The sequence below is a fragment of the Somniosus microcephalus genome, chromosome 1, assembly GCF_052327205.1.
Source record: "Somniosus microcephalus isolate GS21.2 chromosome 1, FLI_Smic_1.0, whole genome shotgun sequence".
Taxonomy (NCBI): Eukaryota; Metazoa; Chordata; class Chondrichthyes; order Squaliformes; family Somniosidae; genus Somniosus; species Somniosus microcephalus.
This window is the reverse complement of record NC_140987.1, coordinates 380,263,787-380,283,860: the sequence shown is the minus strand read 5'-3', so window position 1 is coordinate 380,283,860 and position 20,074 is coordinate 380,263,787. Positions and strand designations below refer to the sequence as shown.

The following is a 20,074-nucleotide window of genomic DNA, read 5'->3' as shown; positions in this document are numbered from 1 at the left end:
AACTTTTAGGATGCAATAACCATGATTGGATTTCAGGGAGAGATCAGTAGCTAGATAATGAAACACATTGTGTCATAATTTTGCCTGTATCCTTATTTTGAAAATGGATTTGTGTATAATATAACAATTTAACCATTTTAGTTATATACTGTATAGACTTTAAGTGGGCAACTGGAAGGCAAGTTTTATTGAAATTCTTGAGCAAGACCTCTAGCTGATGAAATGATGGTAGTGTTCCAGTTTCTGAATGAACTTTGTTTATAAAAAAAAAAAAAAATGTTGCTACCTGAACTGAAGCGATCAAGATAGATTAGGGTGTAATCCCAAATCAGTAAATTTGCCTTTACTTTGCCCAAACAATATGCCTCGATTTTAGAACAGAACATTAATGCAATATTTTCCTTTCCATCTAAGCTATTTTTACTTCTAGGGGCTTGATTTTAAATCCAATTCAAGTTGATTGGATTAATTTAACCCCTCTGGTCGCTGTTAAAAATTTAAATGAAACTGATTTGAATTGTATCAATCCCGTTCTTTGTGTTTGGGAGAACAGTTTGGGGAAACAAGGTCTTGACACACCAATTTGGCTGAATATTTTGAGGAGGTTACTAGGTTGGTTGATGAAGGTAGCCTGGTTGACATAGTATACTTGGATTTTCAAAAAGGTTTTGACAAGGTGCCATGCAATAGGCTAATTTATAAAGTAAAGTCCTTTGGGATTAGCAGGCAGATCCTGGGGTAGGTAAGGAATTGGTTGCAGTCTTGTAAGAAGAGGGTTGCTATTAATGATAGTGGTTCTGCGTGGAGTTCTGTAGGGATTGGTGTTGGGACCGTAGCTCTTCACTATATTAATGATGTGGAAAAAGGCATTGGAGGTTCACAGATGACAGAAAGATTTGTGCTGGTGTTAGAACCTTGGATGAACAAAAAAAATTACAGTCCTATCTAGATGCAATGGTGAAATGGGCCTGTGTCTGGCAGATGATAATTTAATATAGATAAATGTAACATTATGTACACGGGTAGGGCTTAACACCAAGCGAGTATATACTGTACAGGGATTTGAACTAAAGTCTGTTGAGTGGGAAAGAGACCTAGGTGTTATAGTCCACGAGTCTCTCAAATTCACAATTACCTAGTTATAAAGCCTTAATTATCAGGATAAGCTTATTGAGCTGAGTCATTTTGCGCTAGAAAAGTGTAGACTTCGGGGAGATTTGATTGAAGTATTTAAAATAATGTAGGACTAGACTGTGGTGTGTGCGAATTCACTGAAAACATTTAAAAGGGAGCTGGATGGGCTCCTGGCTGAGGCTGATATCACTGCATATACAAAAGATAAGTGGGATGTTGCTGATGCTCCTCATGGCCACTGTTGTTTCCTGGAACTTGTTTTGGTTTGGGAGATGGAGGGGAATTTCCTAGAATCTTTTTCCCCCTGAATTGGTCTAGGGTGTTTTTGGGGGCGATTCGCCACTGCTGGTTGGTGGAAGCCTTGAGGGGCATGATGCTTAATTGCACCATGACTGTATGGGACAGGCTTAGTGGCTAGCTGGGCTTTTCCTACCCATCATTTCGAATGTAGATAAGGGACATCAAATTCAGAGAAGGTACAAAGGTGGAATGTGAGAGAAGAATTTCTGATGGTGGTGTAATAGGGATACTTTTCTGAGGTTGAGAATTAGGCACATTGTGGCAATGTAGGAAGATCTCCACATTGAACCTATGGTATGTCTGATCTGTAAGCACTTGAAACTACCAGATACAAAGTGGAATAATACTAATTTCCCAGAACAAATATATTGCCTGTTAGCACAAAATTCACTAGCGTGAGGTGAGCAAGAGATTTTAATTCAGTGTTTCGTTCTGAGGTTTATGGTATCAGCATTTCATAGAAAAATGTGGAATTCCATTTCAGTTAGTATATAAATGTTTGACGTGAGGAAGCTGAACATTTTCATTAGACCTGCAACCTGAGAGAAACATCCATTATTTGGGCCTTTAACAGTTCAAATGATTTTGATAAAATGCCTGTTTAAAATGGATTGAGTCACATTGTTATTGTGTGGCTAGCCATATAGAATACAAAATGTATATTCCAGGGTAACAGATTATACATGGTTTAAGATCAGTTATGAATAATACTAGTGTAAAAATTCCTTTTGATACTTTTTTTTAAGTAAATATATTCTGCAAAATGGTTACAAAGTGACAGAACCATTTTTAGGAGACCCTTTCACCCAGAATTTTGCTGCAGGTTGTTATTTTATTATAGTCAGTTCCTTTTAAGTGAATAAGCTGTTTGCCATCCAGTTTGATTCACGTACATGGAGGAACTGGGATCTAATCATTTTATTATTAGATGTTAAGGCCACAAACAACAATATGATGAAACAGGACTTTGTAAAAGCAGATTTTGAAGTTATGAAAAGAGCTTGAGGAAATATTAATTGGGAAATCATACTTGAGTAACAGAAGACAAAATAATCAATTTAAGGATATTGTACAGGATGAGGAAAGTACATGCCTTTTTTAAAAAAAAACACAGCATGACCTAGACCATAGAGGTTTAATAAAGAGGAAGAAGATGGAAAAAAAAAAGCAAAAATACTTTAAAAATAATACAAAGGATTGGGATACAGGGTATACTGAGGATAGCTAAAGAAGCCACAAGGATCAGTGCTGGGGTCTCTGCTATTTGCAATCTATATTAATGACCTAGATGAAGGGACCAAGTGTAATGTATCCAAGTTTGCTGACGATACAAAGCTAGGTGGGACAGTAAGCTGTGAGGAGAACACAGATTCTGCAAAGGGATATAGATAGACTAAGTGAGTGGGCAGTAAGGTGGCAGATGGAGTATAATGTACGGAAATGTGAGGTTATTCACTTTGGTGGGAAGAATAGAAAAACAGAATATTTTTTAAATGGTGAGAAACTTTCAAATGTTGGTAGAGAGATTTGGGTGTCCTCGTGCAAGAAACACAGAAAGCTAGCATGCAGGTACAGCAAGCATTAAGGAAGGCAAATGGCATGTTGGCCTTTATTGCAAGGGGGTTGGAGTATAAGAGTAAGGAAGTCTTGCTACAATTGTACAGGGCCTTGGTGAGACCACACCTGGAGTACTGTGCACAGTTTTGGTCTCCTTATCTAAGGAAGGATATACTTGCCTTGGAGGCAGTGCAATGAACGTTCACTAGATTGATTCCTGGGATGAGAGGGTTGTTCTGTGATGAGAGATTGTGTAGAATGGGCCTGTACCCTCGAGTTCAGAAGAATGAGAGGTGATCTCATTAAAACATACAAGATTCTGAAGAGGATTGACAGGGTAGATGCTGAGAGGATGTTTCCCCTGGCTGGAGTGTCTAGAACTAGGCTGCATAGTCTCAGGATAAGGGGTAGGCCATTTAAGACCGAGATGAGAAGGAATTTCTTCACTCGGAGGGTTGTGAATCTTTGGAATTCCCTGCCCCAGAGGGCTGTGGATGCTGAGTCTTTTGAGTATATTGAAGGCTGCAATAGATAGATTTTTGGACTCTTGGGGAATCAAGGGACATGGAGATTGGGCGGGAAAGTGGAGTTGAGGTCATTGATCAGCCATGATCTTATTGTATGGCGGAGCAGGCTCAAGGGGCCGTATGGCCTACTCCTATTTCTTATGTTCTTAATAGGAAAAAGTAAGAGAAGTAGCGAAATGAATTGCAGAGGACAGCAAGAGTAACCCCAAAAGGTTTTACAACAATGTTAATCATAGATGAAAGGTCAAAGCACAAGTGGATCTCTTGAAGGATAAACTGAGTAATTCTTTTTGCGCTTTATAGCAGGCTCAATGAATTGTTCACATCAGTTTTCACTACAGTGAGAGAGGAAGTATTAAGGGGATTAACATCTTTGAAAGTAGATAAATCGCTAGGCCCGGATGAAATGTATCCCAGGCTGTTAAGAGAAGCAAGGGAGGAAATAGCAGAGGCTATGACCATCATTTTTCAATCCTCTCTCACTACAGGTGTGGTGCCGGAGGACTGCTAACATTGTACCTATTTTTAAAAAGGGAGAAAGGGATAGACCGAGTAATTACAGGCCAGTCAGCCTATTCTTGGTGGTGGGAAAATTTTGGGGAAAAAATTCTGAGGGACTGTATTAATCGTCATTTAGAAACACACGGATTAATCAAGGACAGTCAGCATGGATTTGTTAAGGGAATGTCGTGTCTGACTAACTTTATTGAATTTTTGAGGAGGTAACAAGGCGGGTTGATGAGGGTAGTGCATTTGATGAAGTCTACATGGATTTTAGCAAGGCTTTTGACAAAGTCCCACATGACAGACTGGTCAGAAAAGTAAAAGCCAATGGGATCCAATGGAAAGTGGCAAGTTGGATCCAGAATTGGCTCCGTGGCAGGAAGCAAAGGGCAATGGGCGACAGATGTTTTTGTGACGGAAAGCTATTTCCAGTGGGGTTCCGCAGGGCTCAGTACTAGGCCCCTTGCTTTTTGTGGTATACATCAATAATTTAGACTTCAATGCAGGGGGCATGATTAAGAAGTTTGCAGATGATACAAAAATTGGCCGTGTGGTTGATAGTGAGGAAGAAAGCTGTAGACTGCAGGAAGATATCATGGACTGGTCAGGTGGGCAGAAAAGTGGCATGTGAATTCAATCCAGAGAAATGTGAGGTAATGCATTTAGGAAGGGTTAACAAGGCATGGGACTACACAATAAACGGTAGGATACTGAGAAGTGTAGAGGAACAGAGGGACTTTGGAGTGCATGTCCACAGATCCCTGAAGGTAGCAGGACAGGTAGATACGGTGATTTAGAAGGCATATGGGATACTTTCCTTTATTAGCCGAGGCATAGAATATAAGAGCAGGGAGGTTATGCTTGAACTGTATAAAACACTAGTTAGGCCACAGCTAGAGTACTGTGTACAGTTCTGGTCACCACATTGCAGTAAAGATGTGATTGCACTAGAGAGAGTACAGAGGAGACTTACGAGAATGTTGCCAGGACTGGAAAATTTTAGCTATGAGGAAAGATTTGATAGGCTGGCGTTGTTTTCTTTGGAACAGAGGAGGCTGAGGGGAGACTTGATTGAGGTGTATAAAATTATGGGGGGCCTAGATAGAGTGGATAGGAAGGACCTAGTTCCCCTAGCAGAGAGGTCAATAACCAGGGGGCATAGATTTAAAGTAATTGGTGGAAGGATTAGAGGGGAGTTGAGGAGAACTTTTTTCACCCAGAGGGTGGCGGGGATCTGGAACTCACTGCCTGAAAAGATGGTAGAGGCAGAAATGCTCATCACATTTAAGAAGTACTTGGATATGCACTTGAAGTGCCGTAACCTACAAGGCTACGGACCAAGAGCTGGAAAGTGGGATTAGGCTGGATAGCTCTTTTTCGGCCAACACAATGGGTCGAATGGCCTCTTTCTGTGCTGTAAATTTCTATGATTGATTCTATGATTCACAAAAGAGGACTAGACAAATTTCAGTCATGAGAAATGGGGCTAAGCGATCCATAGTACATGCAAAATTTGGTAAGGATTCTATTTGTTTTTATTCATTCCTGGGATGTGGGCGTCGCTGGCAAGGCTGACATTTATTGCCCATCCCTAATTGTCCTTGAGAAGGTGGTGATAAGCTGCCTTTATCAACTGCTGCAGTCCATGTGGTGAAGGTACTCTCTGTGTTGTTGGGGAGAGAGTTCCAGGATTTTGACCCAAAACTCCAGTTATCCACAAAGCTCTTTGGGCACTTTGAATACATCCTAGAATCCTTAAGGAATTAAAGGAGGAAATTAGTGATGATTTGGATGATATTTTTTGGTGCTCTCACCACTGGAGAAGTAGTTGAGATCTGGAGGGATGGCAAATGTAGTTCTAATATTCAAAAAAGGATAAAGGCATGAACCTGGTAGGTCATTTTACGCATCCTTAGTAAGAGAAATAATTTTGAGCATTTTATGGGATATAAATGAGTATTTAAAGGACAAGTGTTATAGGGAGCAATCGCATTGGTTTAGAAGTAAAAGGCCTTGACTTACAAATGTACTGGAATTCTTTGAGCTAGTAACTAAATTAGTTCAGATAGAATTTACTCGGATTTTCAAAAGGTGTTTGATACAGTTCCTCATTTAAGGCTAATAAGGAAACATAAGGCTTGTAGCATATTTGACCAGTTGTCCAGATGTTTTGAAAACTAGCTTCGCCACAAAGGAGGCAGACAGAACATATTGCAGTCAGCAGCGAACGAATGGCGCTCTCGCCGTTCATTATGCTTATGGCTGCCCACAGACTTTTTGTGGGCTTTTCGCAGCAAATTACGGTCATCGGGAGTCTGATCCAGTGCGGTGCCCTCTACAGAGGATCTGAGACCTGTATGAACAGGGCAAGCAACAGTGTGTCTCTTCAACCACTCTGATTGATTGAAGAATCTTTACTGAGGCACACAGAGTCTAAATGAGGAAGTGTAAGAATATTTAATTCAATATAAAATTATCTATAGAGAGGGAAAGAAAGATGGGATTAAGAGACAAAGAAAAACATTTTTTTTTAATCTCCAATAATAATTAAAATCTGAAGAGACTCCACACTTTTAAAAGTAAGTTTTCTGTGTCAGTGAGGTTGTTGGGCAGTAATTAAGACTTAACACACTGTTAAACTTCACTTACGCTTGAATGGAGAAGCCCTAACTTTTCTGGAGTGTTTAGTGGGTATCTAGTGGGTACGTACCGCAACTTCATGCTTTTCATGTGTTTGAATGCTGAGTCTCTCGGCGAGGTACTGGTGTAGCGAAGCTTATGGAGGAGCAGGGCAACTCTGACAGTAACTGCGCATGTGCGGAAGCTGGAATTTGTTGTCAGATTTACTCCTCAATAACGGTGAGTGCTAATGGCCTCACCGTTATTCCTTTCGCAAAATCCGGGCCAATGGAACAAGCTCTGCCTTGGAAAAGGTAACCATGTGTTCTGGGACCCTTACTACTTACAATATTTGTGAATGACGTGGAACAGGGTGTGAATAGTATTACATTTTCCGGGGACCTGTAGATCTGTGGGCAAGTAATGGTTAGAAAGAAGATTGGTCATCTTTAGAAAGACTTGAACATGGGCTGAGATATGGCAGATGGATTTTAATATGGATAAAATTAGTACTACATATTGGAACAGGCAATAGTAAACGTGCGTAACATGAAAGGATCTTCGTTGGCAGAGGCCATAATGGAAAAGGATTTGAATGACTATTGATCATACTCAAAAGCAATTGGTCAATGTGAGGCAGTTATTCATGAGACAAATCATGTACTGGGTTGCATCTGGATGGCATTGGACTACAAGTCAGAGCAAGTTATGCTGACAAATTAATGGTGAGGCCAATTCTGGAGTACAGAGTTGAGTTTTGACCGTCCTAACTCAAAAAGGATGCAGATGCATTCGAAATGGTTCAGACGAGAGTGGCCAAGGTTATTCTAGGCCCTTGGGACTAAGTCATGAAGTAAGGCTCGAACGACTAAACTTTGCTGAAGACAACCCATACATGTCGTCAAAATAATGGTAGTTATGGATGAGGTGAAAGTAAACAAGCTATTCATTTTGGACAATGAACATATGACGAAAGGACCCAAGTATAAAATTCATGAGCATCAACAAGGTTAGAGAGAAGATTTCTTTTCTCACAGGATATGTGGAATAAACTCCTAGAGAAGGTAGTCAATTCAGTAGCAGTGGGACCTTTAAAAAGAAATGGAATCAATATCTGTTGAGAAGTGGGATTGAGGATTAGAGCTATTTAACAGTGTTGCTTGACTTATTTTATAGGGGGGGGGGTGGGTGCGGGATTAATATTCCCTAAAGTAGGTGATCAACACATGGTATGGGAGGAAACTCCATGATCGAATAATCATACATGCACTTTCTCACTCTGGATCTTGTGTTCTGACATCAGAGATTTACAATGCAGTATTAGCAAGAATTGTTCCTTGGATTTTTTTTCTTTTTTATTACTCTTTAGATATTTAATATTCTTCCTTTAGGTCTCTATACTCCATTCCCCTTCAAGAAAACATGCAGGTGACTTGCTCCCAGGCCTCTGCCAATGCTGTTCTTGATCTGGCTACTGGGAGGTGAGTGACAGCAGCCTGGGGTGACATCCTGTTGTTTGTTCCTTTCTGAGGAAGTAGCAAGCCTCCGGCATCTCCCCCTGATGCTTGACTGAGATTGAGAATTCACCATATAGGAATCGTGGGTGCAGAACCATGTCCTACCAAATTGATACTGCACTGCATCACCTGATTTCCATGTTTTTAGTTGTAATGGCAGTTCTTCGCAATATAAGTTGCTTTGGCCTTGCTGTAGATTGTACAGATCATGCAATATATTGTGCATATGGGATCTATAAACAGGGCTGTAAATAAGGTAAAATGTATAATGCTGGCATGTAATATTCACTGAATTGACATTTACAGGTCAGTCAACAGAACTGAATATAGAAAATATTAATATTCTGAACAAATATTTCCTTATACGGAATTCATGTGGAATATTCTATTGTGTTAATTAGGAACAATGGCTTTCATATTGCAATTAATTTTAAACATGGACAGAAATGTATGAGAAATACATTCTTAAGTGGAATGTGTCCTGTTTTTCAATATAGTACTGTATTTCATTTTAAAATAATTTTGTTGGGATGGTGATGACTTTGTCTTACATTTTTGTGGTTTACGCTTTGTTATCTCTCTTTTTAGTTATCTTGTGCTTATAAAATGTGAAGGGGAGACGTTAAGCAGCTGTAGGTCAACTGAAGCCACCTTGTAAATCATTACTTATTAATTAACTGTTAGCGACTCAGATTGCTGTTAAATGTTTCACAATGTAAGTTAGTGTTGGGGTAGAACCCGAATTGACTGTTGTAGCTGATCTGTGGAATTTAATAAGTAACATGTTGCAGATGTATTGTCCTACTTAATGTTGATTTTTCAAATCCAGGGGCTTTTTTTTGTTGTTGTCATAACCCAGATATAATTTTTTCCCACATTTTGATGCCAGTAATCTTAAACTACAATAAAATTATATATTTTGAAAAATGTTATTCAGATAGAGTGGGTCATAATTCGTATCAATTTGAAAAATCACAGTAAAAAGCATGCAATTTCCATTAATACTCCCTTGGCTTCATCTATTTTCATTTATCGATTTGAATATTTATGTGCGGTTAGTGTTGATGACAACATTGAAGGAGTTACTGAGCCTAGCAGTATTAGAGAGTTGAACTAATGTACACAGTTTGACTGGCAAAATCCACTGAAATGCCACATGCTGTACTGATAATTCAGCTCCCTTACATAGTCAGGCTCAGAAAGCCAGCTCCTTTGCTGTTAGTGGTGTTTATTTTTTGTCAGCTGCTGGTACTGGAGCCTTAATTTCATATCCTTTGGTATTTGTAGCCCAAGTAGCCAAGCTAATAAAGAATACTAAAATGCTTCAAAGATTTGGCAGTGTGTATAACCATGGCAAAGGAAACAAGATCAAGAGTCAAGCAAATTTAAATTGGGCCAGCAAAATGGATTTGGTTGAAATCATTTTGAGGTTGTTGGGGAAGGAATAGGCATGAAAGGCCTGGTCTCAAATATTTTCATGGTCGAGAAATTTATTGCAACTCAGAATGGGTAGTAGACTCAAGAACCTGCAGAAGACTTATTAAGCTTGAGGTTTCTGATGTGCTATAACTGTTTATTTAACTGTTTTATGCAGTAGATGATGTCGGAGAGAAGTTGGACCAGATGGGAAATGCACCAATAAAAATAAGCACTGATATTGAGCAAGATGATTCTTCTAAAGAAGATGGGTTTGGAGCGGAGGTCATAAAAGTGTATATTTTTAAAGCTGAACCAGAAGATGACGTGGAAATAGGTAAATATTATAATTTATTAGCATGTGTAATTTATAACATTTAAAAAAAAATTTCACAAGTTTATTCCCTGTATCAATTTTACAATGGACAAAGGGTCCAGTTTAGTGTGAAAGTCTAATCTAGTACATTAAAATGGCTGTTTAGCACATTAGCTAGAGACATTACATAGTTTAATTTAAAGAATGCAAACCATAACTGGCCATATTTTCAGTTTTCATGACCCTTGTACATCATTCTGGCTTTAAGTACATGGACAGCAGTTTCTTTACTGGAATTGCTCATACTGCTCACTTGGTTCTTCCCTGATTTAATTACACTGGAATTGAAATGTAGAATTCATTTATTTTCCATTGTCAATCGCAAGTCTCTCAGAAGTTTTTCTCAGATGGTTCCAATTACATACTGTGGAGAAATTAGAGTTCTGATCTGCCAGCCTTGATTTGCTAATGTGAATACATGTGGTTTGAGATGCTGTGATAATTTTCAGTATCTTTATATGAATTTTGAATTTCTTTATGCATTACCCTTCACAGACAAAGGGTTGTCTGACTGGAAAAATAGGTAAGGATGGTGGTTTCTCTAGGAGTTTTTATTTTTCCTATACTGCTTAATTTCTGTTTTGTAAGATTAGAAGGAAGCACAGAATGGGAAATGGCAATACAAGCCTTTTTTATGCCAAGTTTGCACCATTTATACTGCAGAATGGATTTAGCGACAGTAAATCAACTGCACGTGTACAATTTGCTACAGATTAACTACAATTGCTACGAAGTCAGATTTGTGACTTTAGCATTCTAACTGTATACCTTCCTCAAGTTGAGGAAAGGACCATATAGGCCAGCAATGTTACAAACACTTTGTTCACCAAGCTGCCTGTGGTGGACCTACAGAAGAACCAACAGTATTTGTTCAGCTTTGCCTCCTGAGTCGGTCAGAAAAAGTACCTATATGAGACATTTTGATGCCTCACAATTGTATGTTTGCTGTCTGAGACAACTTTGCAAAGTAAATGGGCTAAAAAAGATACCTACTTTCACTTGAGCATGAGTGAAAGTCATAGAAAATTTCTCATGTTACACGAACTAGACACATTGGCCCTGTAATTTGCAGGGAGGGAGCGGGAGAGCGTATTTGCAGGGGGAAACCTGAAATCCCAGGAAGGCTAAAGTCCTAGCAAATTTAACGGCAGAACCTCATTATCATTTTAAAATTCCATTTCCCACCCGGATTGTCAGGCTTGACTGGCTGCCGGGTGGGAAAGCCTGTGCTAGAAGGCCACAGTCGGGGGCTGTTGGTAACGGTCCCCGGCAATCTGGAAAGATTGCGGGTTGGGTGGGGGGGAGGGAGGTTGGCAAATCATGGGGCACCGCGGGGCATAAGGGGGTTCAGCAAAGATAGAGGGGCATAAGGGGAGGTCAGACCAGCAATCAGGAGGGAGGGAAAGATTGCGGGGCATAAAGCTTGGGATCGCGCGTTGCGGTCGCGGCGGAAGGTTTGCTTGAGGGGCCGGGAGAAGCACTCCTGCTTCCGGCTCTCAAACAGTGCTATAAAAAACACTTACCTGATTGATCCGGCTGTTCCCGTCTCCATTTAGATACCATAAGAACATAAGAAATAGGAGCAGGAGTAGGCCATTCGGCCCTTCAAGCTTGCTCCGCCATTCAATGAGATCTTCTGCCTCAATTCCATTCACCAGCCCCATCGCCATATCCCTTGATGCCTTTACTAGTCAGAAATCTATCGACTTCTGTTTTGAATATACCCAATGACTGAGTCTCCACAGCCCTCTGGGGTAGAGAATTCCAAAGATTCACCACCTTGTGTGTGAAGAAACCTCTTCTCATCTCAGTCCTGAATGGCCTAACCAATTATCTTGAGGCTGTGGCCCCCTGGTTCTAAACTCCCCAGCCAAGGGAAACATTCTCCCAGCATCCACCCTATCAAGCCCTGTAATAATTTTGTATGCTTCAATGAGATCCCCTCTCATTCTTCTGAATTCAAGAGAATATAGGCCTGGTTTACTCAATCTCTTCTCGTACAACAGTCCAGCCATCCCAGGAATCAATCTCGTGAACATTCGTTGCGCTCCCTCTATGGCAAGTAGATCCTTCCTTAGGTAAGGAGATAAAAATTGTACACGGTACTCCAGGTATGGTCTCACCAAGGCCCTATATAATTGGAGTAAGACATCTTTACTCCTGTACTCAAATCCTCTTGTAATGAATACCGGGTTTCACAAGTCCTGGGAACTGTTGGAGCCTGATTTAAATATTGTAATAAACTGTTCTGTCTCTCGAGAGTGGGACACACACACACACACACACACACACACACAGCATGCAACCCGCCGGCGTAAAAAATGACGGTAGGTGCATACGAGGCAGGTTGAAGTCACGTTACGCGATTTTACATATTTAACCCACCCGTCCTGGTGGGGGTTGTTAAATTTCCCCATTGTGTATAGAAAGCTGCTTTCAGCCCACAGTCTTCACACAGATGTATAAGCAATGATACTATGCCCAGATTTTGTGGTCAGTGGCGAAAGAATGACGCTCGCCATTCATTATGCTTACACTTAACCACAAATCACAGTGTAAAATCTGTGGGCATCAGACAGTCAGCGTGGCACCCTCTACAGGGGATCTGGGACCTGTGTGAACAGGGCAAACAGCATGTCTCTTCAGCCACTCATTGAAAAATCCTTACTGAGGCACACAGATTCTAAACCAGGAAGTGTAAATTAGAATATTTAATTCAATGTAAAATCATGTATAGAAAGCAAAATAAAGAGAGGGAAAGAAAGATGGTATTAAGAGTGAGAGAGCTAAGAGACAAAGAAAAAGTTTTTTTGTAATTTTTTTCAATTTTTCAATCTCCTACAAAATTAAAATCTGAAGGAATGAGACTCCACACTTGTAAAAGTAAATTTTCAGTGCCAGAGAAGTTGTTTGGCAATAATTAAGAACATAAGAAATAGGAGCAGGAGTAGGCCATACAGCTCCTCTAAGACTTACCACGCCGTTAAAAATTCACTTACACTTGAATTGAAAAGCCCTAACTTTTTCTGGCATGTTTAGTGGTTATCTAGTAGGTAAGTACCATGCCCTTCATGTGTTTGAATGTCCAAACTCTCGGCGAAGTACTGGTGTAGCGACGCTTGTGGAGGAGCAAGGTAAATCGGACAGCAGTTTCTTGACTTCCGCGTTTAACTGCGCATGTGCAGGCGCCGGAGGTTGCTGTCCGATTCACTCCATAATAACAGTGAGCGCTGATGACGTTATTCTTACCGCAACATCATGGCCATTATCTGCACTCGAGGGGACTCTCCTTTTAACCATATCTGGACACTCATTTGATGAGTGAACTATCCATGAACACGGCTGTCGAATAGCTGGTCACCACTTTCAGACAGTTAAACCTAGTAATAGACAGCAATATATTATCAGTGAAATCCTACAAATTCTTTTGGACATCCAAGCCTTAGAACCCTTGTTCAGTTATCTTTTGCTATCCAGGTGTGGGCAGATAGTGCGTCTTCAGTGACCGTTATGCAAAGACAGTTTGTGTTCTGTTGAAGGTCAGAATAAAACTGCTTTTGTTTTCCTTAACATTCACAGCCTTCTTGATTAGCTGGGAAGTGCAGGATACATAGTTTCTTTAGTGGACACAGACACACATAACTTGATTAGAGTGAAGTGTTTGCAGGGAACATTAAATTTGAATTGGATTTAGAACATTAATTGTGTTACATTTCATTCTCTCTTGGGGTGGACACTTAGTTGAGGGACATCTAAGCTTGGAGTTTCCACTGCCCTCGCCCAGCTTTGTGGGTGGCAACAGCAAATGGAACAGAGATCCGTAGTGATGGATCTTCTTCATAATGATGGAATACGATGTTGTGAACAGCCCCATCGCTGTCTGTTTATTAGTTCAGATATGAAGCACAGCCTTTTGGAATTTTCATTTGAAATGATGCCTCCTTAATTGTGGAAATTTAATCAAATTGTTTCTCAGTGGCACACTTGCCCATATTATTTTTTCCAGAGACAATAGATACTAGCTCGACAACCTAGGCTTTATTTATCAATAATAATACAAACAAAAGCAGGCCTCGTCCAGCTTAAGTGAGCATCTCTTCTAGACCATTGCTTTCCCATGAGGCTTCCAAGAGAATGAAATCCTTTCAGAGTGCAACTCAGTTGTAGTTAAAAATTCATTTGAAAGTATATGGTTCAGTAGTATTTTATGGTATAATGTGGGATGGAGCCTTGTGCCTATCGCAATATGATCAGTTGGTTGAAAGCTGTATTGTCCTAACCTTTTTTAAAAAATAAAAAATCCTCATTTTGGGTTCCCTCATGTAAACTTATATACTGACAAACATCCTTGGTCAAAACAACTGAAGATAATGACGAGGGGCATGTCAAATGTTTGTCACAAGAAGCAGTCTTGTGATGAACTTTGAAAATCTCTTGAAGAGAAGGGTGATTTTTGCTTGTGTACCAGTAGAATATGGAGGATAACTTAAAATGAAGGAAGAATACTATACTCTGAGTAATCCGTCTTTAACAACCCTACCTATTACTTAATTTTCCAAAGAGAAATAACATTGCATTTCTTTTTATGATTTGATTTGCTCCACTAGCAAACTATGCTGAAGCTTCAATACTTAATGCCATTAAAACTAAACCAATGTTATTCTGAATCTTGTGCCGGTGTACTGATTGTGATGGCCAGTTTTATTTTACTTCTGGTTGCCTAACGAGCAGCATGTTCAAAAGAACTCTGCCATTTTTGATATGTGTGGTACTTTACATCTACTAAAATGGAAAATTGAGCCTGTCTACCCCAGAGGAGGTTTGTGCACACTAGAACCTCGGGAACTAAATTGTGCAACTTACAACTGAAGAACGCCTTCCAGGTTTTTCAATTGATCAAATGGTTACTAAACATTTTCTGCATCTAAGTGGCCATTGTACCTGACTGTAAAGTAATTAAAGAAAGTTCACTTGAGTTTTTCTTTAAAGTCTGATTGTTTTCTTATTTGAAGGTGAAACTGAAGTTATTGCAGAGAATGATTATCAGAATGGTCATACCATAACCGGAATGCTTGATCAAGGGAATGTTGGTAGAATGCCTCGGGAAAAGATGGTTTACATGGCAGTCAAAGATCCATCTCAGGAAGATGACATTAGTAAGAAATTCTATGTACGGTTTCTTTTTTAGTGTTCATTGAAAGGAGAACTATAACTTATTTAGAAATAGTAAATTTAGCCATGTTACTTACTAATACAATCTTCTCTCTAGAATCCTGAGAGATAACCAATTATAGACTTAGTTTAGTAATTTTTTTAGAAGCAAGTGATGTTTGCTCTTTCTGTATGCAGTAGTGTGGAATAAGGCAAACCTAGTACTCTGGGTATTACATCCAACCTGAGTTTTTTTTTTAAACCTGAGAACCCAGGTACAGTAAGTCAGCAAACACTAGAGCTAGAAGAAATGGCTTTTTACAAAACACTGTAATGCGATAGTATACTTAGCAACAGGAATTAAAATAGTAAGATAGAAGATTGTACTAGTTGAGAAAATTGTCTAAATTTACCAGTTTTAAATAGAGTTCACTTTTAAAGTGCACCATTAAGCTGCATGACTGACTGACTTGCTGTGTTGCTTGATTAATTTCAATTTAATACAAATAAAATGAAGTACAAGTCTGAGAATCTGAAAATGTAAAATATAGAATGTTGTTTCAAGTAGAGATCTTTTGTCAAAATTGATTAATATAACTCTGATTACTGCTTTGGATTGAGAAACATTCTAAATCATGTTTTTAAGTGGGCCTCCTATACTTTGAACTCATCTATAAGAAGCATCTAATTGTCTAGGAGTTTATAGAGCAGTTCGTGTAAACTAATTGTTAAACTCTGAGCGGGTTAGTTTGGCACTGACTAGATTTTTAGTGGTGGTAAAAGAAAGTGCGAGTGCTGGAAATTCAGTATAGGTATGTCGGCATCTGAAAGAGTAAAGATATTCCAGGTGGACACCCTTCATCGGAACTGCTATAGGGCAAGTAACTTTAATGGCTTGACTGAAACAAAAAAAGGAGTTGAGAGCACAGATATGTTAATTATTTTTAAAAAGAGATAGCAAATGATTTTAAAGGCCAAGAAACAGATTTTAAAAGGCTGGGAAAAGTTTTGACGTGTTGCATGATATACAAAGGCAATATTAATCAGAGACTCTTCAGCTGCATTTTTTCAGAGGAAGTTTTTGGCAATATTACTAAACCTAATTAATTTAAATGTCCAAATACATTACATTTAGGCGAAGGGCATTTGTGATACTTATTTCTTAAATATTAAACTATGAAGGTTGGGAGATTGACGTGAACAACACACTTTAGCCTGTTACCCTAAACTCCTACAATGGTGTCAAGTACTCTGATGTAATTTGGAACTCTCCCCCACATAACCTGACTGCATTTACATAAACTACTGCCAGAAGAATATCTTCTACTGCACCAGCATGCCTTCCATTAAGAAATTAAACTACCTATTTTAAATTTACAATTGTGCTAATTGTACTGGATTTTAAGGGAGTGGTACATAATATTTTCGTCTAATTCTGTAGATTTGATGATTCTTCAATTAACTTTTAATAATAGTGGAAAATCTTGACTCACTTTTGACTAAAGCACTTTATACTTTATTCAGACTGTGCTGATATTGCTGATGAAGTCTACATGGAGGTCATTGTTGGAGATGAGGAGGCATCAACGGTCCATGAGACACAGATTGAGGATTCTGGCATCAGTAAAGCCTTTGTACCTGTTGCATGGGCTGCTGCATATGGTAAGAAATTGGCAGGATTTCAAAATCAAGGCTAAACTTTTTCCTTGATGCGCTTCCACGCATTTTAAAAGAATCTAAAGAGATAGCAGAGGCACTATTATACATATTTAATAATTAATTAGAAAATGGTGTGCCAGAAGACTGGTGGATAGCTAACGTTATACCTATATTTAAGAAGGGAGATAGAACATGTCCAGGGAACTATAGACCAGTCAGCTTAACATCAGTGGTAGGAAGAATAATGGAATCCCTACTGAAGGAGAAAATAGAAAAACCATCTAGAAACCAGGGGGGAAAAATTCAGTATCGCCCCATTTGGGGCGCCGATATCGGCCGTGCGCAAAGTTCAGCGTCTGGCGCTAACTATCGCCTCCGACAGCAAACTTGGCTTTTATCGCCCCTGGAGGTGATTGGAGCGCTAAATCAGGTGCTTCACACCTGTCTTAAGGTGCAAACGCCGAGGAGTGAGGTGCTACCTCAGAGTACTGGCGAAGCAAGGAAGGGCAAATCAAAATAAACTTGCAAAGTGCTGCTCAGTACTCAAAACTCCTTCACACAGCGTTGAATCTCTCCAGAAGTCAGTCAGTCAGTCAGTCTCTCTCTCTCTCTCTCTCTCTCTCTCTCTCTCTCTCAGACTGCGTGGTGCAAAAATGTCACCGACAAAAAAAGATAGGAAGCCGTCGCCTTTAAATAGCGCTCCCCTAGTCCTTTTCTGACAGCATAACGCTCCCCTCAACCTGTCGTTGCTAGCGGCAGGCGGTAAGGCAGGGGCGTTGCGTACTCGAATGACATCACAATCTGCCAGTGCAGTAGATCGCCGCCACAAAATGTCTAGTTAATTTCGCGAGCGGCCTCTAGTTGCTTTGCGCCCCAATTGGCACCCTCTTAAGGCACTAACGGGAGGTGCAAACAAATGAATTTTTCCCCCATAAAATATAATAATGAATAGTCAGCATGGATTTCAAAAGGGAAAGTCTTGCTTGACCAACTTCATGCTTTGAAGAGGTAACGAGAGAGTAGACAAGGGTAATGCAGTAGATGTAATTTATCTAGATTTCCAAAAGGCCTTCGATAAGGTCTAATGAATAAGGTCAGAGCATGTGGAAAAGTAGCAGAATGGATAGTTGGCTTGTCTGCAAGACCGAAAGCAGTGAGTAGGGGTAAAGGGTAGCTGTTCAGAGTGGCAGCAGGTGGAAAGTGGGGTCCCACAAGGATCATTGCTGGGACCAATGTTGTTCACAATTTATATTAATGATTTCAACTTTGGAATCAAAAACACAATTTCTAAATTTGCAGATGACACCAAATTGGGGGGGGATAGTCAATACTGAGGAGGACTGCAACAATTTACAAGAAGATGTTAAACTTGAAGAATGGCCATGTAATTGGCAAATGAATTTCAATACAGACAAGTGTGAGATATTACATTTTGGTAAGGAAAAATTACTTGGAAAATAAGAATCTAAAAGGGGTAGAGGAGCAAAGGGATCTGGGAGTACAAATACACAAATCACTAAAAGTAGCGGTACAGATGAATAATATTAGGCCATGAAAAAAAAAGCAAACCAAGTTTATTTCTCGTGGGATAGAATTGAAAAGTAGAGAAGTTATGCTAAACTTGTATCGAACCTTGATTAGATCACACTTGGAGTACTGTATACAGTTCTAATCACCATATTGGCCCAGAAATTCAGGTCGGGGGCTTCCCGTGGGTGCAAGCCCCGACCTGCACTTACCTAGCGCACTGGCCGTTGAGCTGTGGGCCCGCGTGGGATTCCGATCCTGGGCCTGCTCCAACTGCCGGCGCGCAGTGCTTGCGTATCCCAGGGGCGCAGTTAGTTCGATGCGTCCCCTGGGATCACGTGGGCCATGGAGAGCCAATGGTAGCAGGGAATGCTTCATTCATAAGTTTGACAGGAAGAGCTGTCAAACCTATAAATACTATAAGCCCCAAAACATCACTAAAACTTCAAATAATTTTTTTTTTTTAAGTAACTAAATTACATGAAATAACTATTTTAAACAATTTAAATTTTTGAAAAAATTAATTACATTTTCTAATGGGGCTAAAAATAAACTTACCTTTTCTTTAAAGTATTTAAAAATAATAAACCTGTGGGGAAAAAAGGTTTTAATTTTAATGAATTCACCACTTACCTTGTAGTGTAACTGCTGGAGACTTACCCTCCCGGAGAAACCTGCAAAAAAAAGTAAGTTCGATGCGCACGCGCTGCCTCTCCGGCGCACGCGTTCCACCTGTCAACCCCTTCTTTCAGGGGAACCGAAGTGCCGGTTTTACGCGCAGTGCATGCACGAAACCGGCACTTTTGTTGGGCCTACACGTGAGTACCCAGCGCGTACTCACGCGTTGGGACCCGAATTTCTGGGCCATTATAAAAAGGAAATAGAGGCACCGGAGAGGATGCAAAAAAGATTTACAAGGATGATACCAGAAATGTGAGGGTATACCTATTAGAAAAGGCTGAACAGGCGGTGTCTCCTTTCTCTTGAAGGCTGAGGGGTGACCTAATAGAGGTATTTAAAATAATGCAAGGTTTTGATAGAGTAGACAGCGAGAGTGTTTTCACTTGTGGGGAAGAGCAAAACCAGAGGCCATCAATATAAGGTAGTCACCAAGAAATCAAATAAGGAATTCAAAAGAAACTTATTTACCCAGAGAGTGGTGAGAATGTGGAACTTGCTACCTCAGGGAGTGATTGAGGTAAATTGTATGGAGCATTTAAGGGGAGGCTAGATAAGCATATGAGGGAAATGTGAATAGAGGGTTATGCTGATAGAGTTAGATGAGGAAGGATGAGAGGAGGTGCGAGTAGCCTTTTTCTGTGTTGTATATTCTCTGTAATTCTGCGTTAGAAATTATTAACAGCAATCCTGATAGCTCAGAGGTAAAAGTCTGAAATATATAGTTCAGGAAGGCCCCAGGTTTGATAGCATGTCTAAGTTAGCTGACTTAGCAGTTAATAGTCTGACTAAACCAGACGTTTAACGTCCTGTTCAACCGAGCTGAGTTTTAAATCCCACTTCCTATCCATCACTAAAATTGCCTATTTCCACCCACCTTCGCACTACCTCACTACCTCTCCACTGCTGAAACCCTTATCCGTGCATTTGTCACCCCTAAGCTCAATTATTCCAATGGTCTCCTATCTCTCCTGATATTCACCACAAAATCCAATTAGTCGCAAAAACAGCCACCTATATCCTGTTCTGAACTAACTCCCACTACCACCAGCCTTGCGGACCTACACTGAATCCCTGTCGACCAACGTATTAAATTTAAACCTCATGCT

General features: G+C 39.9%; 1 protein-coding gene across 3 annotated transcripts in view; it reads left to right on the top strand.

The window, feature by feature from the left end:
- znf711 (ZFX family zinc finger ZNF711) overlaps positions 1 to 20,074 on the top strand; it is a 58,528-nt gene that overhangs the window by 27,296 nt on the left and 11,158 nt on the right. For all 3 annotated transcript variants that reach the window (XM_085996161.1, XM_085996149.1, XM_085996156.1), the window contains exons 4-6: positions 9,753 to 9,911; positions 14,963 to 15,106; positions 16,626 to 16,763. In XM_085996161.1, the coding sequence (XP_085852287.1) occupies positions 9,753 to 9,911; positions 14,963 to 15,106; positions 16,626 to 16,763 (441 nt within the window). The remainder of the gene's footprint in view (positions 1 to 9,752; positions 9,912 to 14,962; positions 15,107 to 16,625; positions 16,764 to 20,074) is intronic.